This window comes from Stenella coeruleoalba, assembly GCF_951394435.1.
Source record: "Stenella coeruleoalba genome assembly, chromosome: 17".
NCBI lineage: Eukaryota > Metazoa > Chordata > Mammalia > Artiodactyla > Delphinidae > Stenella > Stenella coeruleoalba.
This window is the reverse complement of record NC_137163.1, coordinates 2,473,075-2,493,584: the sequence shown is the minus strand read 5'-3', so window position 1 is coordinate 2,493,584 and position 20,510 is coordinate 2,473,075. Positions and strand designations below refer to the sequence as shown.

The window sequence follows — 20,510 nt, the reverse complement described above, 5'->3', positions numbered from 1 at the left end:
CACTAGGGAGGCTCCTGGGACAATGAAAATATTCCTGGTCTTAACTGTGGTGTTGGTTCCAACTGCAGACATGTGTCTATCAAGGGGATCAAACTGTCCACGCTGAGTGGGAGAATACTGTTTCAGCTTTAATAATTATTAATATACAAAATCCAGTAATAAACACCACACCTCTGGGTGTGACAGACAACTTTAAGAAGCTCTGACTCAGATTAGAAAACTCTGAATACTATGTTGCCCCTAAGAGTATAATGAAAGTACAACCCTGAGAAATACACTGGCCATCTGTCGTCTGTTTGCAGTCTAAGCCCATCTAGGAACAACTGTCATTAAGCAGCATTCCTTTAACCTGTGCAAACAGCCTCCGTCCAGAGTCCTGCTCTGCCCATGACCATGACCTATGCAGTGTTCAGGGTCAGTGACAAGGGTCACCTTCATCTCCTTTGGGTCCGTCTGTCACGGCCACCTGTGGTGACAATCCTCCCTCTTCCCATCACCATTTCTGGATGTTCATGTGGAACCAACGTACCTGCGACTTTCAAAAGCTACACTTAATGTCTAGCCTACGTATCATATAGTAAAACACATAATACGTATTACCCCGGAATACCTAAAATAGATGCAAGTCTCATGTAATACACGAAATACTCAAAACCAAACAATGAAATGTAAGTTGTGTGGAAATTGAGACTCACAGCCTGTGAAGTGTGAAAGTTCCAAGGAGCTGTGCTGGTTCCAGGGTTTTGAGCCACAAAACACATGACTTATCACCAAGGAAATGTGGCAATAAGAGCTCCCAAATCTCTACCAATCTTACCAACTTATTTCTCAGTAATCAGAGGTTCTGAATTCTGTACTTGTCACCATAACCACGGTGAGACGATCTAGAAGTTAAATAATGTGCCTGACTCTGACCCCATGAGCTTAGCCACACTGCTCTCGTTAAGGCCTCAACCCACGAACCCACATCGCTGCACATCAAAGGGACAAAATAAATGCTTGGTAAGATTAACTGCCACCGGATGTACCCCCATCCTGAGGTCTGGCCACAAAGGTGGTCTCCAAGCCTCTCGCCTCACTGCCACTCTGGAGCCGCCCACCCTGAGAGGTCTCCCCAGCCCGCCCGGGAGGGGGTGCCGCAACCTCTGGGGGCCGGCATCTCACCCCAGCTCCTCTCCTCTCAGCAAAGGCGGATCACTCCCCCACCTCCAGCACGAGGACTAAGCCGCACGGGGACAGACATGGCGCCCTATCCACCCCCAGTGGCCTGGCACATGTGGGCACCCGAGGAAGGTGAGCAGGGTAAATGAGAGGTGATCAACACACGGATGAAAGAACAAAGAGTGACCCACGTGGTGCACACTCCACCACCCCCAACTCTCCAGAAAAGGTTCTTAACTCATCCGGGCCACTTTCTCAGGCCTCTTTTTTTTTTTTTTTTTTTTTTTGCGGTACACGGGCCTCTCACTGCTGTGGCCTCTCCCATTGCGGAGCACAGGCTCCGGACGTGCCGGCCCAGCGGCCATGGCCCATGGGCCCAGCCGCTCCGAGGCATGTGGGATCCTCCTGGACCGGGGCACGAACCCGCGTCCCCTGCATCGGCAGGCGGACTCCCAACCACTGCGCCACCAGGGAAGCCCAGGCCTCTTATTTTTAAAGATGAAAAATAAAACACCGGCGATGCCAAAGGGAAAACATGTTGAAACACAGCAACCTAAACACTAAGAGTGACGAGCCTGCTCCTTTATTAACGTGCCTGACAAGACAGGTACGGCACCTGCTGTGCTGTGAAATGCCCAAGTGCATCTGCCTGCAGAGCGCCCTGACGCCAGGGGGCCTGTTCATAACTGAAGGGGCCGCATGCTTCTCTAACTGATCTGCACCACGCTGGGCCTTAGCCTGTGCTCTCTGAACAAGAAACATTTTACCACGTTCAGAGAAACTTTCCTGTAACAGCCAAAATAAATAGATTGTTTAAATATTTTACTAGACACATGTGGAATTCTAGAATGAAACATGCTTCTAAATAGTTTGGCCCCTTATCCAGTTGGAAAATTACAGATTTTAAAACTTTCTTAGACAACGGGGAAAATTAAATACCCTGGCCACATTTTTAGGGCCTAAGGCACCCCCAGTGGTAATTTGGAAGGGATGCCAGCGTTTTCATATACCAGGCTTAGTAATGCTAACCTGAGTGTTACCTCTGAGAATTTCTGGAAATATCCATCATTCAGCCACCTAAAGTCCACAGTAAACTCAGATTTAAGTCGATAATAACAACAATATGATGAAAGTAAAACAAAACAAACAAACACACACAGCATTCTTTGGTGTCTTCTTCAGCCAGGCCCTATTCTGAGGGCGGGCATGTCTCCTGCCCAACAACCCGGGCTGGTCTGCGACTGACCTCACTTTACGAACGAGTGAGGGGCAGCGGGGTTCAAGGGCTTACCCAGCTGGTGGCCGCGTCTGGAGGCACCTCGGGGGAGGTGGGCACGCGCTGGGCCAGAGCTTGGGAACGCCACACACGCCCGAACGCCCAGCCACCAGCTGGCTGGGACCTCTGACTCCACGAGAGCATCCGAGGACCTCCCCCCACCCCACCCCACCCCCGCCAGGGGACACGGGGAAAGCCCATCGGAGGAGGCTGAAGGGAGAGGAGGCCGGGGACAGCCGTCAGCCAGCGTGCGGTGCTCCGTGTGCGTGCCGACACTCACGGGCGTGTGAGGCCCGGGGCCAGGACCCCGTGGAAGCCCAGGCGGCACTTACCGATCTGCAGCAGGATCGGCGTGACCAGCGCCGTCTCCATGGCGTAACAGAACTCCCTGCCAAACATCACAGCCCCGTGCATCACCCACAGGCGCACGGGGATGCGGTCTATGGACCCCTCGCTGACGGTCTCGTCGTGCGTCTCCGCCTCCGCGCTCCCCGGCTTCTGCAGGTCCGGCAGGGGCACCGGCAACTCCTGAACTCGCAGAGATTCCGAGTCGGCATTCTGCGGGGCCATTTTCATTACCACCAAAAATATATATATATATATATTTACTCTACCTATATAAATAATTCTATCATATATCTTTAAGGATAAATTAAGACGTCTTCTCTTTCTGCTTCAGTGTGTTCCTCCAGCAAGTAATAATACTTATATTCCTCTTTGTACAAACAGGTATCTCGAAACTTCTCACAATTGGATGAGACACGCAGCAGAATAGAACGATTTTTGGTTGGATTCAACATATGGCTTGCTGGTTTACTGTGAATTAGAGTTAAAAATCCATAAATGCCATTCAGTTAATACCAGTTTCATCATCATTACTGAAGAAGTGCTGAAGCTCCTTTCCTTGCTACAGAGAGGTGGGCAGGTGACACACAGAGGTAGGCCGCCGTCGCTCCCCATCGAGGGACTGGTTGATCTGCAAGAGAGGAAAAGCCCTGCCCGGTCAGACGGGGCCTCAGGGCCTCCCACCCCGGGATCCGGGCGCCCTGCTCGAGGGGCTGGTCCTCAGCCTCTCGGAGACCATGGGCCTCCGTTCACTGGTCCTTACCCTAGGTCATCTGCGGAGAAAACAAAACCCAGTTTTTAGAAGAACAACATTTTCCTGCATGGAATCAATCGTGGGGGGAGGATAGAGACGGGACAACAAAGGGAGAAAGGGAGACAGAAAGAGAGCTCCTTGGCAGTGACAGCCCGCTGGGTGCGGGGACCCCGCCCAGGGAAGGGGCACATGGGAGGCTCAGAGTCCACCCTGAGGCGCTGGATTCCTTTTGTGGGCCGTCTACAGCCGTGGTCCTTGACCTGTTTGTTATGAAGCCCTTTGCTAATGAAATGAAAGAGTGCCTCTCCGGGAAAAAACATACACGCAACGCGTGCCGAACACTGAACACCACGTTGAGGGGCCTGAGGACCCCCACCCGCACAGGACATTCCACGGGGCCCTGGAACCCGTCCCTCAATCCTGTTTCCACCACCCCGGTACCTACGACCCAGCTTTGTGACGCTGTCTCTACCTGGATGAACACACCACTGCCAAGTGTGGATTGCCGAGAACCTAACTAGAAACGTCCCCTTAGAAAGGTTTTAGGAAAGCAACCGTCTGCCCCGTGCAAGGCCAGAGCACGGATGCAGTAACACCCTTGCTCTTCTGCACACGGCCTTCCGACACGGCTTCCGTTCAACCCGAGGTGAAATCACAGAAAATGTGATGTTACGTTAAGGTAGGTCGGTAGCTGAGGGCTTACTGAAAATTTTCAACCATCGTTTTAAATAAAAATACTTCTGGTTAATATTCACTTAACCCAAGATGATCTTAACTCCTTCTCCCCTTCTCCCCAGAAAGGACCAGAAATCAAGGGGTGGCCTTCGCCGAGTGCCCTCCTCAGGGAGCCCTGGAAGTGATGGCGGGTTCCCAGCCCGACTGCTGGCACCACTGAGCTGCTACCCTGGGGCTCCGGAACCCCAGCTTCACTACTCCACCACGCTGGGGTCTCCTCATGCTCTCTTTCCTTCAGCCCAAACTTCCCAGGGAATCACAGGTCCAAGTGATCCTACCTACAAATTTGCTTCTTAGGCCTCAAGTTTAATGACAATTCCAAACTGCAGCCTTCACACCTGAGATTTCTATCACGTTTATAAATGTCCTCTCTACTGTATAATCAGTATCTGGATTAAAACCAGCATTTCCGGGCTTCCCCGGTGGCGCAGTGGTTAAGAATCCACCTGCCGATACAGGGGACACGGGTTCGAGCCCTGGTCCGGGAAGATCCCACATGCCGCGGAGCAACTAAGCCCGTGCACCACAACCACTGAGCCTGCGCTCTAGAGCCCGTGAGGCACAACTACTGAGCCCATGTGCCACAACTACTTAAGCCCGTGTGCCTAGAGCCCGTGCTCTGCAACAAGAGAAGCCACAACAATGAGAAGCCCACGCACCGCAATGAAGAGTAGCCCCCGCTCACCGCAACTAGAGAAAAGCCAGTGTGCAGCAACAAAGACCTAAAACAGCCAAAAATAAATAAATAAATGCATGAATGAATGAGTGAATTTATTTGAGGGGAAAAAAAGTATTTCCAAACTGGCACCCTGCTACAATCTTTTTACAAAACATTACCATGAAACTCTCTCACATATACAATGTAAACAAAACAGTATGAAAACAAAACACCCAGCATGAACACCTTCCAACACCCTACGGTTCTCATCCCACCCCTGCCCTTCGAGTGATTCCCATCCTGAGACAAAAATCTCGGGACCTTCCCTTGAGTCAACGTGTCACTCTTACACCAGAACAGGGTCAGTGATTTTAAATGCCTTTTTCCACTAGGTAAGGGGTCATTTTCATGTGAAGACAGAACATCCAGACGTGTCTTGAACACTGACTGACCGGCCGAACGACTGTGACTGGTTTTCTCAGAAATGCTAAGGACTCAATTATAATCATCAAACCCTTCAGTTCTGTCCCATCACCCCTTGTACCACTGTGTATCTATCCTGAGACTCAGGCCCGAAATACAGCAAACTCCGCTAGGAGTCGTTTCAGCAACGGCTAAAAAGTAGGCAATAAAGCTGTGTAACGGCGCACTCGAATTATTTTAAGGCCGTGGGTCTCACCCGGGGCCAACCGGCACCCCTGGGGACCCCGCCCTGGGTGATGCCTGGAGATGTTTTTGGTCGTCACGACTAGGGGGAGGGGTTGCTACTGAGGCTCAGAGTGGAGGTCAGGGATGGGCTCAGCGCCCTGCAGCAGCCAGGATGCCTCCACAGCATCCTGCAGAGCATGGTTGTTCCCTAAGGTTATTATTAGACAGGAAAAAGGCTCTCCTAAAAACGCTGAAACCTTATCACACTCTGAATCAATCAGCTAGCCCAGAAGCTGCAAACTCAACTTCACTTTGAGTTGAAGTGAACTCACTTCCCTTTGTTTTCCTAAAACAGCCTCTGCTCAAAGCAGAACAGGAAGCGCAGGTGAGCTCAAGGCACTGGCTCCCCGAGGAGGGGTGGCGTCTAGGGTCAGGTTTATAAGCAGGAAGAGGTGCAACCTGTTCCCTCCCCGTCGATCACCTAGGCCACAGGTGGTGGCATTTCCTGGTATTTATTTGCAAAGAGAAGGTGGGTAAGAGCCAGCGAGGGGCTGCAGAGGAAGCACAGCCAGCTGCCTGGCCTCCATCATGTTCAGGCTCTGGGTTCCAACCCCAGGCCTACGGCTGCACGTGCTGAAGGGCCTGCGGAATCGGCTAAAGATGGCTAAGCAAGAGGTCTTGAACTTACTGGGAAAGCCAAGGAGGTAGAGACCGAACCCTTGGGGAGCAAAGGGCCCTGCGTCCTTAGGAAAGCCGCACGCCAACAGACCACCAGGTCAGTGCAAGCGTGTCCCCTCTACAATGCAAAGCAAGTCACCACACCCGAGTCCCTCCTGTTTGGGGTTCCCACTAAATTTCTAAGAATGGTCCAACAGTGGCCTCTGGAAAGAACGTGAGGGAGAGGGAGGGAGCCCCTGGCTGGACGCCTCCACTCGCAGGACTTCTCCAGGGTAGGGTGACCGTCTCCCTCACAGCCAGGGGCGGGCACAGCTGCTTAACCTGTCAACGGAGTCTGCTTCACACTCGGTGTCCTGCTGGCCAGTCTGGTGGCCCAGGGACTGTGCACTTCCAGACGTACCCATGGGTCCCACTTTAACCCCGGCCACGAGCACCGTCTTCTCAAAAGGGGAGCCTGCCCAGGGCTGGGGCGGGGCTGTGACCTGTTGGGGGGCTCGTCCAGCACCCAGATCCTGCCCTGACGCTGTTTCTGGCAGGGGAGGGGGGCAGAGGGAAGAACTCAGCCTGCAGGGCAGGAGGGCCCTCCACCCTCGCTGTGTCCCATTTTCCCAATGGCCGTGAGGTTGTCTCGACATGATTTATTTACAAGTCCACTCCCAGCACTTGGAGATTTCTCCCTTATCATCTCACACTGACTCCGTCTGCACTGGGTCTATATGTCTCGGTTCATCCCCGGTTCTCTCCGTCCCGCGAGCCCGTCTGCCCGCACCCAGCAAGGCACTATGCAAGGACAGAGCCGCCAGCAGGTCCTGAGGTCTGGGGAGCCACTTCCCTCTGTAGCTTATCTTCCCAGAGCTCTCCTTTTCACTCCTGCCTTTTTATTTGCAAGAGCTTCATGAGTGTGTGACCTTTAAGAGCTTGACTAGCTCGGGGGGCGGAGGGGGGCTGTTGGTATTTTCAGTGAGATTCCACTGATTTTATAAACTAGCCGAGGGAGAACTGCCATCCTTAGGGCAGTTTCTCCATGTACCCCAGTCCACCCCAGTGCCTTTCGGGAGGATGTCAAAAGATTCCTTCTACAGTTTTGCACATTTCTTGTTAAGTTTCTTCCTAATTAGTTTATCTTTCTTGTGGCCACTGTAGACGGGATTCTCTCTTCCTTTGTATTTTCCAACTGGTTGGTTTGCATACGTGAAGGGGAGGAGTGCTTGTTCATTTCCTCAGGTATAATTTATACTCGGTGAAAAGGTACCATTCAATCAGTTTTGACTAGTTTATGTGGAGACACAGAACATTTCCAATGCCCTGGAAAGTCCATGTGAGTCCCTTCCCATCAAGTGAATGCTAGCGATTTTTATACTTTAATTTGATAACCTAGTTCTTTAACTGAGTGAAAATGGAGGAAAGGGAGACTATAACCAAATTAACAGCAAATCTAACCATTACCAACATGCATCTAGTCCCCCGCTTACCTGAATGGAGAATTGGACTCGCCCCCCCACCCCCACCCCCGGCCCAGTCTGAACTAAGCACAGCACCTGCTCGGGGCGTGGGACAGGGACCCAGGGGGCATGCAGGCACCTTTCCTGGGCTCTGAAAGCCTTCCCTTTATAGCTTCCCACCCTTACTCTGTCTTGAGGGCCCCAAGACAGATGGCCCCACTGAGGACATCAGTGCTCTGCTCTGCCCTGCCAGAAAAGGGAGGGAGGGCAGCTTTGAGAAAAAGAAAAGGAAGGCGTGAGTGGAGTAAGGACGCCTGCGCTCAGGGTGTCACCACGCCCAGGGGACTGAAGGGACACACAAAACCGGATTCGCTGCTCATGACATGGTGCCGTGAAGCAATCTTACATCAGGCAAACTGTTTTCTTTAAGGAAGCTATTTCATACAAAGGCTGGTGTTGTTAACTATATAATACCTAAAGCCATGAAAATGCTCTCTTCTGAAGCACCTAATGTAAAAACACATGCCCAAGCTAAATGACAACAGCCTGAAGCAATGCAAGGAGGATTAGCTGCTGCTTCCCGAAAGCACTGGCAGCTGCGCTGCGTGTTCCTAAGGGCCTCCTCTTGAGCTGCCGAAAAGTGTGGAGAAGTTTGCGTTGTGACCTGTTCCGGCGTCTGCTCTTCAAAGAAACCAGACGACCTCCGAAGACAGGTTTCACCCTGGAGCCTGCCGCAGGGCCTGCCGGGCTGTCACTGAAAACGATTTGGTTATGATTCGCAGGTGCACTGAGACAAGTGAAACTACAACTGTTCCAATCAACAACTTCCCCTACTGTCCTGTTTCTAATTTAAGGGTAACTCGTGCCAAAGCACGTGACTTCCTACCATTTGCTGTGTCACGTCATCAGAAAGTTAACTGCAGAATAATTTTTTTTTTTTTTTTTTTTTTTGCGGTACGTGGGCCTCTCACTGCTGTGGCCTCTCCCGTTGCGGAGCACAGGCTCCGGACACACAGGCTTAGCGGCCATGGCTCACGGGCCCAGCCGCTCCGTGGCATGTGGGATCCTCCCGGACCGGGGCACGAACGCGTGTCCCCTGCATCAGCGGCGGACTCTCAACCACTGCGCCACCAGGGAAGCCCCCAGACTAATTTTTGACAGGCAATCCCAGCTTCAGTTACAGTGAAGAGGCTACATGACAATCACAATACTCTGTGTGAATGCGGTAACGAAGGTCAGTGACCCACACGTGCTGGAAAATGGACGAAGGGGGGTTAACGCACGTTTGTTCCCTTCACGGGCCCGCACGTGCAGGCGTGCGTGCAGCCTTCCAGGCACGGGAGACGGGCGGCGCGGGCTGCGCGGTGCCTGGTGGCTTTGTGCACTGCACGCACCATTTAAAGCAGGCATCTCTACCCTCGGAAAATCCACTACAACTGCTAGTATCTTCATAAGACATCGCCAACTATTAGCCTCAGCTGAGCCCATCTGACTTTCCTAACTTTCTGCAGCACACAACACTAATCTAGGTCGACACAGAAGCCGGGGAAACCGGACCAACGACACCTGCATACCACACAGAAGACCAGCTTTTGGACCAAGAGTTAAAAAGGTATAACATCAAATCAAGCAAGGTCAAAGTACCCTTGATAAGAAAGAAAAAACATTCTGGTAAATTTGTTTATAAAGTTATTTCCTCTCGGGACTTCCCTGGTGGTCCGGTGGTTAAGAATCTGCCTACCAAGGCAGGGGACGTGGGTTCGATCCCCGGTCAGGGAACTAAGATCCCACATGCCGCGGGACAACTAAGCCCGTGTGCCACAACTACTGAGCCTGCGCTCTAGAGCCCATGAGCCACAACTACTGAGCCCACGTGCTACAACTACTGAAACCCGCATGCCTAGAGCCTGTGCTCCGCAACGAGAAGCCACCATGATGAGAAGCCCCCGCTCGCTGCAACTAGAGAAAGCCCACATGCAGCAACAACGCAGCCAAAAATAAATAAATTTACATTTTAAACAAACAAAAAAGGATGGGCCAAAGACCTGAACAGACACCTCACCAAAGGGGACACGGAGATGGCAGATAAGCACCTGAAAAGATGCTGCATATCATCTGACATCAGGGAAATGCAAATTAAAACAATGAGATACCACTCTACGCCTATTAGAATGGCCAAAGTCCAGAGCGCTGACACCACCGAACGCTGGCGATTCTGTGGAGCAACAGGAACCCTCGTTCACTGCTGGTGGGAACGCAACATGGTGCAGCCACTTTGGAAGACAGTTTGGTAGCTTCTTCCAAAACTAAACACACTCTTACCATGCGATCCAGCCATCGTGCTCCTTGGTATTTGCCCAAAGGAGCTGAAAACTTAGGTCCACACAAAAACCTGCACATGGACGTTTACAGCAGCTTTGTTCATAATGCCCAAAACTTGGAAGCAACCAAGATGTCCTGCAGTAGGTGAATCAATAAATACATCAATGAAACAGTATCCAGCACCAAAAAGAAATGAGCCATCAAACCATGAAAAGCCATGGAGAAGCCTTAAACGCACATTACTAAGTGACAGAAGCCAACCTGAGAAAGCCACACGCTAGAGGATTCCGACTACATGACATTCTGGAAAAGGCAAAACTACGGAAACAGTAAAAGGACCAGTGGTTGCCACCCGCCGTGTGTGTGGCATGAGGGTGGAAAGAATGAGCACAGATGTTTAGGGCAGTGAAACCACCACTATCTAATGGCAGATACACGGCACTGCACGTGTGCCCAAACCCAGGAACGTACCACCAAGAGCGACCTCAACGTCAACTCTGGGCTCTCGAGGATTAGGACGTGTGGATGGAGGATCGACCATTTACCAAACACACCACGCTGGCGGGGGAAGCTGGTAATGGGGGAGGCTGTGTGTGTCTGAGGATGGGGGTTTACAGGAGGAACTCTGTGCTTTATGCTAAATTTTGCTGTGGACCTAAAACTGTTCTAAAAAATAAAGTTTATTTTTTTTAAATGTTGTGTCCTTACATTAGAAAAACAGAAGACACAGTCAAACACATCTGACCAGAAAGGCATGAAGAGGTGGTCGTGCCATGACTTGGGGACCCTTTCTCACACCTGAAACTATCCAGTTGCGAATTGACCTGCCTCAGGTATTATGTGTGTCACTTTCCTGTGATCACTCACTCCAATGTGCCTCTAGTCTAGCGTATTTGGGCTAAAGAATTATAAAATTAACATAGACTTAAACTAGACATGTTTAACACACGGCCCAACATCCATGTGGATTAGTGTGTGCTCTGGCCTGAACGTCTGTGTCCCCCTCAGATACGCACGTTGAAACCCTACCCTCCAAGGTGATGGCTTAGGAGGCGGGGCCTCCAGGAGGTGACCGGGTTATGAGGGCAGAGCCCCGTGAATGAGATCAGTGCTCTTATGAGACCCCAGAGACATCTATGAACCAGGAAGCAGGCCCCCCAAGACAGACTTCCCCCGTCTACGGTATTCTGTTACGGTAGCCAAATGGACTGAGACTCTGAATCTGTCTGAAACAAGTAGATCCCTGGGTTCCACCTGGGCCCACCGAGACAGAACTCTGCGGAAGGGCCCAAGAACCCGTGGGCCAACTCGCTCCAAGTGTGAGCCACTGGCTGCAGGCACACCGGCGGCCATGCCCCCTTCGCTCTCGAGGGTCCCGGCCGGCCAGCGCACTGCCCCTCTAGATAGAAATGACCAAAAGCTGATCTACGACTTACCTCTTCATAACCCAGCCTTTGAGCGTTCTGTGTCACGAGACCTAGTCAAGGACACTTCAGAAACCGAACGTGACGCCCGCCAGACCTGACGCCCCTTTTGACTTGTGCTCCTTTCCATCTGTCTGCTGTGAAGTCGGGGTGGGGGGGACGAGGAGGGATGTGACTGTGTGTGTTCTTGTGCGTGCATATGTGTGTCTGTCAAATATTCGGAGTATTAAGAGACTGAATGGAAAGAAATCTGGAAAGGGGCCCCAGGGCGCCAGGGGATGAAACTACTGCTACACCGTAACAAGTCAGTCTAATTAAAGTGCCTCCCAAGGGATGAGTAGCCCGCAATGAGCAGAGACAGCCCGGGCCTGGGCACTGCAGGCATCCAGCTCGCTTCTCCTGGGCTTCTCTTCTGTTGACTACACAGCCCAGCCCTGCACCCTGATCCCTCCCCAGACAGTGCCCGGTCTCTTCAACCAGAGGGCACCCTGCAAGGCGGCTCTCGGCACACGCCACACCCACCGTGAGCTCTCAGAGCCGTGGACTCAGCGCCTCTTGTGTGTCTGCAGGACAGACGGTCCCGGCTGTCAAGGTCCTGGCAGCGCGGCACCCTTGGAGGTGGCCTGGGCCCTCTCTTTGCCTTCAGGAGCCATCAGACCCGGGGGGCACCCAACACCAGCATCCCAACCTTCCTCCCACCCTGGCACCCCGGGGAAGGGAGAAGGCGCTCCCTGCAGGAGGTAAGTGTGCCTGGGCCGCCCATCCACGGGCCAACCGAGGAGCAGCTTGGGTCACTCTGGGTGGGCACAGGCACCCGGATGGCTTTATAATAATGAATTCGCAAGCACAGAAGGCAGAGGACCAGGCTAAGCATGATTACTCCGTTCAAAAAAGAAAAACCAACTTTTAGAAATCCCTCCCCCTTTAGAGACGAGAGCAGGATAATCGCAGAGCTCGAGGAAAATCCATTGCTCTTTTGAATAGGAAGCAGAAGCCAACGTGTCAATGCCAATGAATAGTAGAGATCGTTCTTTATGCGCCTCTAAACTGGCACACTGCAATTTAAGTAAACTTTCAAAATACACACTCTACTTCAGAACTACTTGTTAAAAGTCACCCCCCCACCCCACCCCAGATAGATCGCAGCATCTCACAATGTCACGCCTATGTGGGTTTCTTCAGGAATCACTGTCTTCAATGAGGCAAGAGCAGTGGCTCTCACTGTTGGGGTTTACGTGTGGCGCACCCCAAACCCTCGCCGTCCTGCCTGTCGGGGTTCCCGGTGCCCTGTGTGGAGCCAACACATCTAACACGTCTAAGCAGACTCGTGCCCGAGCAGCTGGGAGGCCGGCGCTGGCCCTGCCTCCTCAGAGGTAATCTGTAGGCATCAAAAGGGCTTCCGCCAGCCCTGGGCTTCCTGGTCCCCAGCACGGCAGGAGGACCACCTCTGATTCCCCCACCCCGGCCAACATCTGTGACCCCAGAGAGCAGGATGGGAGGCAGGGGCTCAGATGGACCTAAAGGACAAGTGAGGTCACATCTAAACCAGAGGGGAAGAGCCTCGGCCCACGGTGCTCCCTGCAGAGGGTCTGGCAGGCACGCCCGAGCCCATCCGTGTGCGCCCAGCACGCTGGGTGAACTGGGCCAGCTGCGCACCCACAGCGGTGAAGCGCACCAGGGGCAGAGCCCTCCTGGAAGGGTACCAAGAGGCCCCTGAGAACAATGACCCTCCAGTTGCGAAGCAACCGGCCAAGGGCAGGGCGCTGATGGAAAGGACGCCAGGCAGCTTGGCTCTCTCCACTCCCAGGGCCTTGGGTTTTCTCTGACAGCACACCCAACTCCAGAAGCCCCCTTTTCATCCAAAAAGGGAACATCAGAATTGCCAACAGAGCCACGAACTCCTACCAAGAATTCCTAGGACCTCCAGGGACAGGGCACAGCTGCAGGTCCCGCACGGTTGCAGCCCTGCCCAGACATGGAGGACTGCATCATCTCTTAGGAAAGGAACCTACAGCAGGACGAGGGGGTGAGTGGCGTGGAGCTCATGACAAGCACCAGGGAGCCAGCGCCCCCCTTCCTGACTCCAGTCCAGAAGGAGCAAGGAAGGCTCGGCTCTCCTCCACCGGAGGACCTCGGGGGAGCCCCGGTCAGCTCCGATGCCAGGTGTGTGGGAGCCCCCTGCCCGCCCCCCGCCAGCACAGAGAGCACCATACAGGACTCCGTGCTGCCCCTGCCCTTCTGCCCCGGGGACAGGGCGGCTGCCGCTCCGGACCATCTAAAAGCAGTGTCAGGTTAAAATAAGCAGAAAAGCACGTGGAAGCAAACTCGGCAAACTCTAGTGACAGCTTACATGACAGAAGACGCGCTTAATATTGGACCCTATCAAAGCACATACTATCTATCCTGCTTCCTAAAATCGAGAGGGCACGGCATGAGGACGGAACTCCAGCACGCTCCCGAACAGAACATCCGTCCTCACCTTCCACTAAAGCAAACTGTTCCCAGCACGCGAAGGAAAGCGAGGCCTAGCATCCGACACCCAGAAAGCTCATGTGGGAGGAAATTGCACTGAAACAAGGACACACTGCTTTGTCCCCAAAGGAAACATTCTCTGCAACAGTTACCTTCTTAGGAAAACACAGAAAGACCCGCTCACCTAACTTTTCACCTCTGACCTTTACATGGTTTTCCTTCATTTGCACAATCAGGTGAGTAGGAGGGTTTTTGTTTTCTAATTAAAAAGCTGCCAGAGGTTTTTTTTTCTTCCCCTTCTTCTGAATGCTTCTAGCATCAATTTGCTAGTTTAAGCTGCTGGGGTCAGAGTGAAGCTTTGGCTACCATGGAAACAGCAGCATGCTTTTCAACTGGGTGTTTCCTGGAAGCCCAGCTAGCCTAGGAAAACTGAGCTCCAGGCTCCACCTAAAATGCCAAACTTCGCATTACTTCATCTAAGGCGCAGGGCCAGGTACCAATAAACGCACGTTCTGTCATCCACGATATGGAAGAGACAGGCAAGCTGCCTACTCCTGACAACCAAATGGTACTTTTAAAAAATGAAAAGAAAGATTCCTCACGTTACATACATATAATCAAAAACAAGGAATTCCCTGGCAGTCCAGTGGTTAGGACTCAGCACTTTCACGGCCGTGGGCCCGGGTTCAATCCCTGCTCGGGGAACTAAGATCCCACAAGCCTCACGGCACGGCCAAAACGAAAAGGAAAAAGAATAGACCTCAAAGACGGGTAGAATTAAGGGATACCGCTAAAGACTGCCGAGATGTAATGAACCCTTCTGATGGTACTTACGTGGGATATCAAATCAAAGCAGTTTCCAGACTCTCCGTGTACCTAAGGCAAAAAAGGACGCGGTGCTACAAGAGGAGAACTGGAGACAACTCAACTGTCTAACAATATGGGATTAGGTGAATTACGGTCCATGTGTCAGGTAAACACAAAATGTCAATGTTTTCAAAAGAGGAAGTACGAAATATATTTGAGGAATGTTAAAATCAAAACTAGTTTTTTTTTGAAAGGTAACATTTTGGTGAATGAAGGGAACATACACAGCTTTAGTTTGGGGTTAAATTCATTCTTACTCTCTGAGACCATAAAAACAAACAACAGGGGCTTCCCTGGTGGTGCAGTGGTTAAGAATCCGCCTGCCAATGCAGGGGACACGGGTTCGAGCCCTGGTCCGGGAAGATCCCACATGCCGCAGAGCAACTAAGCCCATGCGCCACAACTACCGAGTCTGAGCTCTAGAGCCCGCGAGCCACAACTACTGAGACCGCGTGCCACAATTACTGAAGTCCATGCGCCTAGAGCCCATGCTCCGCAACGAGAAGCCACTGCAATGAGAAGCCCGCACACCGCAATGAAGAATAGCCCCACCTCGTCGCAACTAGAGAAAGCCTGTGCACAGCAACAAAGACCCAATGCAGCCAAAGATAAATAAAAATAAAATAAATTAAAACAACACCACCACCACCACCACCACCCAGCACTCTGCAGTCACCGCCCCGACCCTTGCACACCTGAATGTGGCTGAAGGTCAGGACTCCACACAGAGGGGATGAGCCATGCCTGCACCATTTACAGGACAGACTGGCACTGCTGAGCTACCAAGAACGTGGTCTAAAGCCACACTGCAGACCTTGTGAAGTCTCTACACCCTTCAAAAACCCTCCCACCAACTCATGGTTACCTACAGTCGGTTTTACCCAGAGGGAGGCGCGGTCCAAGGACATTCCCCATCGGGGAGCCCCTGTGCTGGGCCTCAGGCCCACTGCAGGCAGGGGACAGGGGAAGGCAAGGCAGTGGCTTCCTCGGCCCAGCTCAGGGAACCGGCTGGAGCGCACAGGACAGCTGCCACGAAGGGGGAGGGGGCAGGAGGGAGCTTCCCGAATGGTGCCAATCAGACTGCAAGCTCACGGAATCGGTCCTCCCCTCTACAGAGAGGGGTAACCCCTTCACCTGCGAGGCCCCCGATGTTCTGTGAGGAAGAAACCCAGTTTGGTACCTGAATCCCCCTGCTGCCTGGAAAGGTCAGCTATCCAGAACCAGTGCTTTCCTGGGACCCCGGAAGCTGAAGTGCTCAAAGTAAGCAGTACCATCACCTGTGCAATTAATCATGACAGTCCCGGCTCCACCAAAAATGACTGCTGGGGCTTCCCTGGTGGCGCAGCGGTTGAGAGTCCGCCTGCCGATGCAGGGGACGCGGGTTCGTGCCCCGGTCCGGGAGGATCCCACATGCCGCGGAGCAACTAGGCCCGTGAGCCACAACTACTGAGCCTGCGCGTCTGGAGCCTGTGCTCCGCAACAAGAGAGGCCGCGATAGTGAGAGGCCGGTGCACCACAACGAAGAGTGGCCCCCGCTTGCCGCAACTAGAGAAAGCCCTCGCACAGAAACGAAGACCCAACACAGTCAAAAATTAAGTAATTAATTAATAAACTCCTACTCCCAAGGTCTTCCTTAAAAACAAACTGCAGTGCTTTCAGTATGTATAAAAAGCCTTAAGATGTAAACGCCCTTTGATCCTGCAAGTCTGCTCTTTGGAACTCTCTGGAAAGCAAAGCCCTGTACAGGGATGCTGATTACGCCACCGAGAAACCTGCAAGTGTCCAAAAAAGACCTGGTCACATAAAGTAAGGCAGATCCTGACACAAAATCCACATTGTGGGATTACCTGTTGACATGGAAACGTGCCGAAAATTAGGTAGAAAAAAGCAGATTATAGCCCTTTTGGCTCTCGGAGCAGCAAGCACCACGGCAGTCAGAAAGAACAAGCGCCTCACGAAAGGCGGTCAAGAGGGAGCCGAGAAGACAGCGGCTGGCCCATTTTCTGAGAAAGATTAGTGTGATGTGAAAGCACCACCTATGTTCAATATAAGAAATACTGGGAAAACACGAGTCACGAGAACTCACGGAACCAAAATCACATCTGATGGCCTCAAGGGTCGTGTGCTTGCAGTGAGCCTTGCTGATCTGCAGAATGATGAAGTTGCATTTAGAAAATCAAGCTTATTACTGAGGATGTTCAGGGCAAAAATTCCCTGACTAATTCCCAGGGCATGGATCTTACTATCTTACCCGTAACAAAACGTGCTCCACGGTCAAAAAATGGCAGACCATGATTGAACCTCATGTTGATGTCAAGACTACCGATGGTTATTTGCTTCGTCTATTCTGTGTGGGTTTTACTAAAAAAAGCAACAATCAGATTCAGAAGACCTCTTATGCCCGGCACCAGCAGGTCCGCCAGATCCGCAAGATGATGATGGAAATCGTGACCCGAGAGGTGCAGACAAATGACTTGAAAGAGGTGGTCGATAAACTGATTCCAGACAGCATTGAAAAAGACATAGAAAAAGGCCTGCCAATCTATTTATCCACTCCATCAAGTCTTTGTTAGAAAAGTAAAAATGCTAAAGAAGCCCAAGTTTGAATTGGGAAAACTCATGGGGCTACATGGTGAAGGTAGTAGTTCTGGAAAAGCTACTGGGGATGAGACAGGTGCTAAAGTTGAACGAGCTGTCGGATATGAGCCACCAGTCCAAGAATCTGTTTAAAAATCAGACTTTTGGGCTTCTCTGGTGGTGCAGTGGTTGAGAGTCCGCCTGACGATGCGGTAGACACGGGTTCGTGCCCAGGTCTGGGAAGATCCCACGTGCCATGGAGCAGCTGGGCCCATGAGCCATGGCCGCTGAGCCTGCGCGTCTGGAGCCTGTGCTCCGCAATGGGAGAGACGCCAGCGTACCGCAAAAAAAAAAAATCAGACTTTTAATGGTGACAAATAAAAGACCTTACTTGTGGGGGGCGGGGGGGGAAGAAGCAGGTTATAAGTCAAGTACACATTATGGTCCCGTTTTTTTTTTTAAGGCATGGATGCAGAGGTATTCTGAGTGATTCATCATTTTATCTCTCTATCTATCTACACTTATTGCTTCTGTAGAACCCCAAATTATTTTTTAATTTAAAAAAAGGTAACAGATTTTTCCGGTTGCCCCATCCAAACATCACATAAGACCTTGATATGTGGAATGATATTCAGGAGTGTTCTACAACGAAGATGAATCTCAGATGGCCTAGACAGTGCAGAGAGAGGTTTGCAACGCCACGCAGCCTGAGAGGGTTGGATGGGAGAGGAGGGGCAGGGGTGGCAGGTTTGAAAAGCCACCTGTGGACTCACTGAGCTGCTGGCAGGTCCACGGAAAGCTGGTACGGACTCGAAACTGATCACCAAGAAGCATCTCAGAAGCTTTCCCCAATCTGACACCAGCAATAAAGTGACTCAAGATTGTTCTATAGCCGCACCCAGGAACACAGCAGATCCCTCCCAAACATGCTGGTACATGGAGGCTATTCCCCCCTCCTGTGTCCCTGGCCAGACCCTTCACTCGGTGGCTACTCCAGCTTCCAATCTCAACCGCGGGGCTTTTCATTCGCTAACACCTATCGCCCCTCTTGGCGCTCAGATTTATCTCTGCTTTATTTAGCCTTCTCCCCACTGGACCGACGTCAGACACCCGCCCCTAGCTGCACCACCGCCTACTTTGTTCATCACAGATTCGCCCACAATGCACTGCACTCAGGGGTACTCATGGTCAGCCTCGACTACCAGCAAGGAGTCAGGGTCAGCTCTTTTCTCTCCAGGCCAAGAGTGGCTGGCAAGACAGAAAAGCCCTGCAGCAAGGTCTGAAACAGGTCCACTTTGGATTGAGGAGCTCTACTTCTTGTCCAGGGGTTACAAAGCATCTTCCCCTGCCTGCAGCCCAGAGGGCACCAGACTCCCCAGGCCCAAGGCTGCAAACACCAACAAGCCCCTTTTCTTTCTCATTCATTAACCATGGGTGCTGACACCCCAGGACTAAGCACTGCCCTCCATCTAGGGGCTGCCTCCTGCCGGAGCTGAGAACACAGCCAACACACAGCAGTGGGGGCTTCCCCGGTGGCACCGTGGTTAGTAACCCGCCTGCCAATGCAGGGGATACGGGTTCGAGCCCTGGTCCAGGAAGATCCCACATGCTGTGGAACAACCAAGCCCGCGCACCACAGGACTGAGCCTGCACTCTAGAGCCCTCGCACCACAACTCCTGAGCCTGTGTGCCACAACTCCTGAGCCCGCGTGCTCCAACTACTGAAGACCGCATGCCTAGAGCCCGTGCTCCACAACAAGAGAAGCCACCGCAATGAGAAGCCCACGCACCGCAATGAAGAGTAGCCCCCACTCGCCGCAACTAGAGAAAGCCTGCGCACAGCAAAGAAGACCCAATGCAGCCAAGAATAAACAAATGAATAAATAAATTTATTTTTAAAAAAACAGAAAAGAACACAGCAGCGGGAAATAGAGTCTGAGCCCGAAAGGAGGCCCAGAATTCCCAGGCACCTGCCATCCAGGTGAGCGCCAGCACCGGTGCAAGGGCTAGATGGTTCCAAGCACACCTAACACAATCAGGGCCAGAAGTACATATGCTGCCTTCTGCAAAACGATACCCCACACCACACAGTGCAAATCGACACAGGGGCTGCCAAATGTGGCTACAAGTGCTTCCTTCTACCGTTCCGGGGGACGAGCAAGCTCCACCAGGCTCCCCACCTGGGTGCCTGATGCTGGCACAATCCAGTGGTGACTGGGATGCAAATATGGTCAGGAAGCCACAGGTAAGACCATAAATACAAAGAATGACCACCGATAGTGCCCAAAGAGTGATACCTTTCCACTAAGCTGGACACAAGTTCATGAGGGGGGCTACCCCGGTGGTGCAGTGGTTGAGAGTCCGCCTGCCGACGCAGGGGACACGGGCTCGTGCCCCGGTCCGGGAAGATCCCACATGCCGCGGAGCGGCTGGGCCCGTGAGCCATGGCCGCTGAGCCTGCGCGTCCGGAGCCTGTGCTCCGCAGCGGGAGAGGCCACAGCAGTGAGAGGCCCGCGTACTGCAAAAAAAAAAAAAAAAAAAAAAAAGTTTATGAGAGGGAAGCACAAGAGTATTTAAAACCTGGGGAAATAGTTGACATCGAGCCTCCCTGGGCACAATGGGATCCTCAGATGCATAAACATACGGTATCTAGTTATGTAAACGCCACAGGACAGCACGACCTGAACATGTATTACAGTCACTGCATGCGCCTGTGAGACGAGAGGGATCAAAACAGAGTAGATTTTACCTCTACTGAAAACGAAAGATAATGCTCTTAAGTCACCGCTTTTTAAACACAGCACTCACTTCCCATCCACGAATCAGTTACGCTGCACCCTGGACTCACTCACACACACACACACACACACACACACCTCCCTCAGGTCAGCCCAGCAGAGCATCCTCATACCAGAACCAGTGTTTCAACCTCTAGAAACAGGAGTTAAATTTAAGAACACACAGCACTAACCACAGGACCTTACTGCTTACGATGACTTTCCAGATGTATTAAACATAAACGCAAGGCACGTGCTTCCTCATTGTAAATAAGCTTGTCTTCCTATCCGGATTTTTTCTGTGTATATGTGTTCTACCAATTAACTACTTTTGCAGTTTTAATCCTACTTTATCTCTTCTACTTTGTTTTGTG

General features: G+C 52.0%; 1 protein-coding gene and 1 pseudogene across 3 annotated transcripts in view; one reads left to right on the top strand and one right to left on the bottom strand.

Moving 5' to 3' along the window:
• The window catches only part of SLC45A4 (solute carrier family 45 member 4), a 72,822-nt gene that overhangs the window by 29,165 nt on the left and 23,147 nt on the right, over positions 1-20,510 (bottom strand). For both annotated transcript variants that reach the window (XM_079902256.1, XM_079902257.1), the window contains exon 2: positions 2,770-3,413. In XM_079902256.1, coding sequence (XP_079758382.1) covers positions 2,770-3,013 — 244 coding nt within the window. In that variant the 5' untranslated portion in view covers positions 3,014-3,413. The remainder of the gene's footprint in view (positions 1-2,769; positions 3,414-20,510) is intronic.
• Positions 16,550-17,561, top strand: LOC307176244 (small ribosomal subunit protein eS1-like; annotated as a pseudogene). The gene has a single exon. The product of its transcript is annotated as a small ribosomal subunit protein eS1-like (transcript).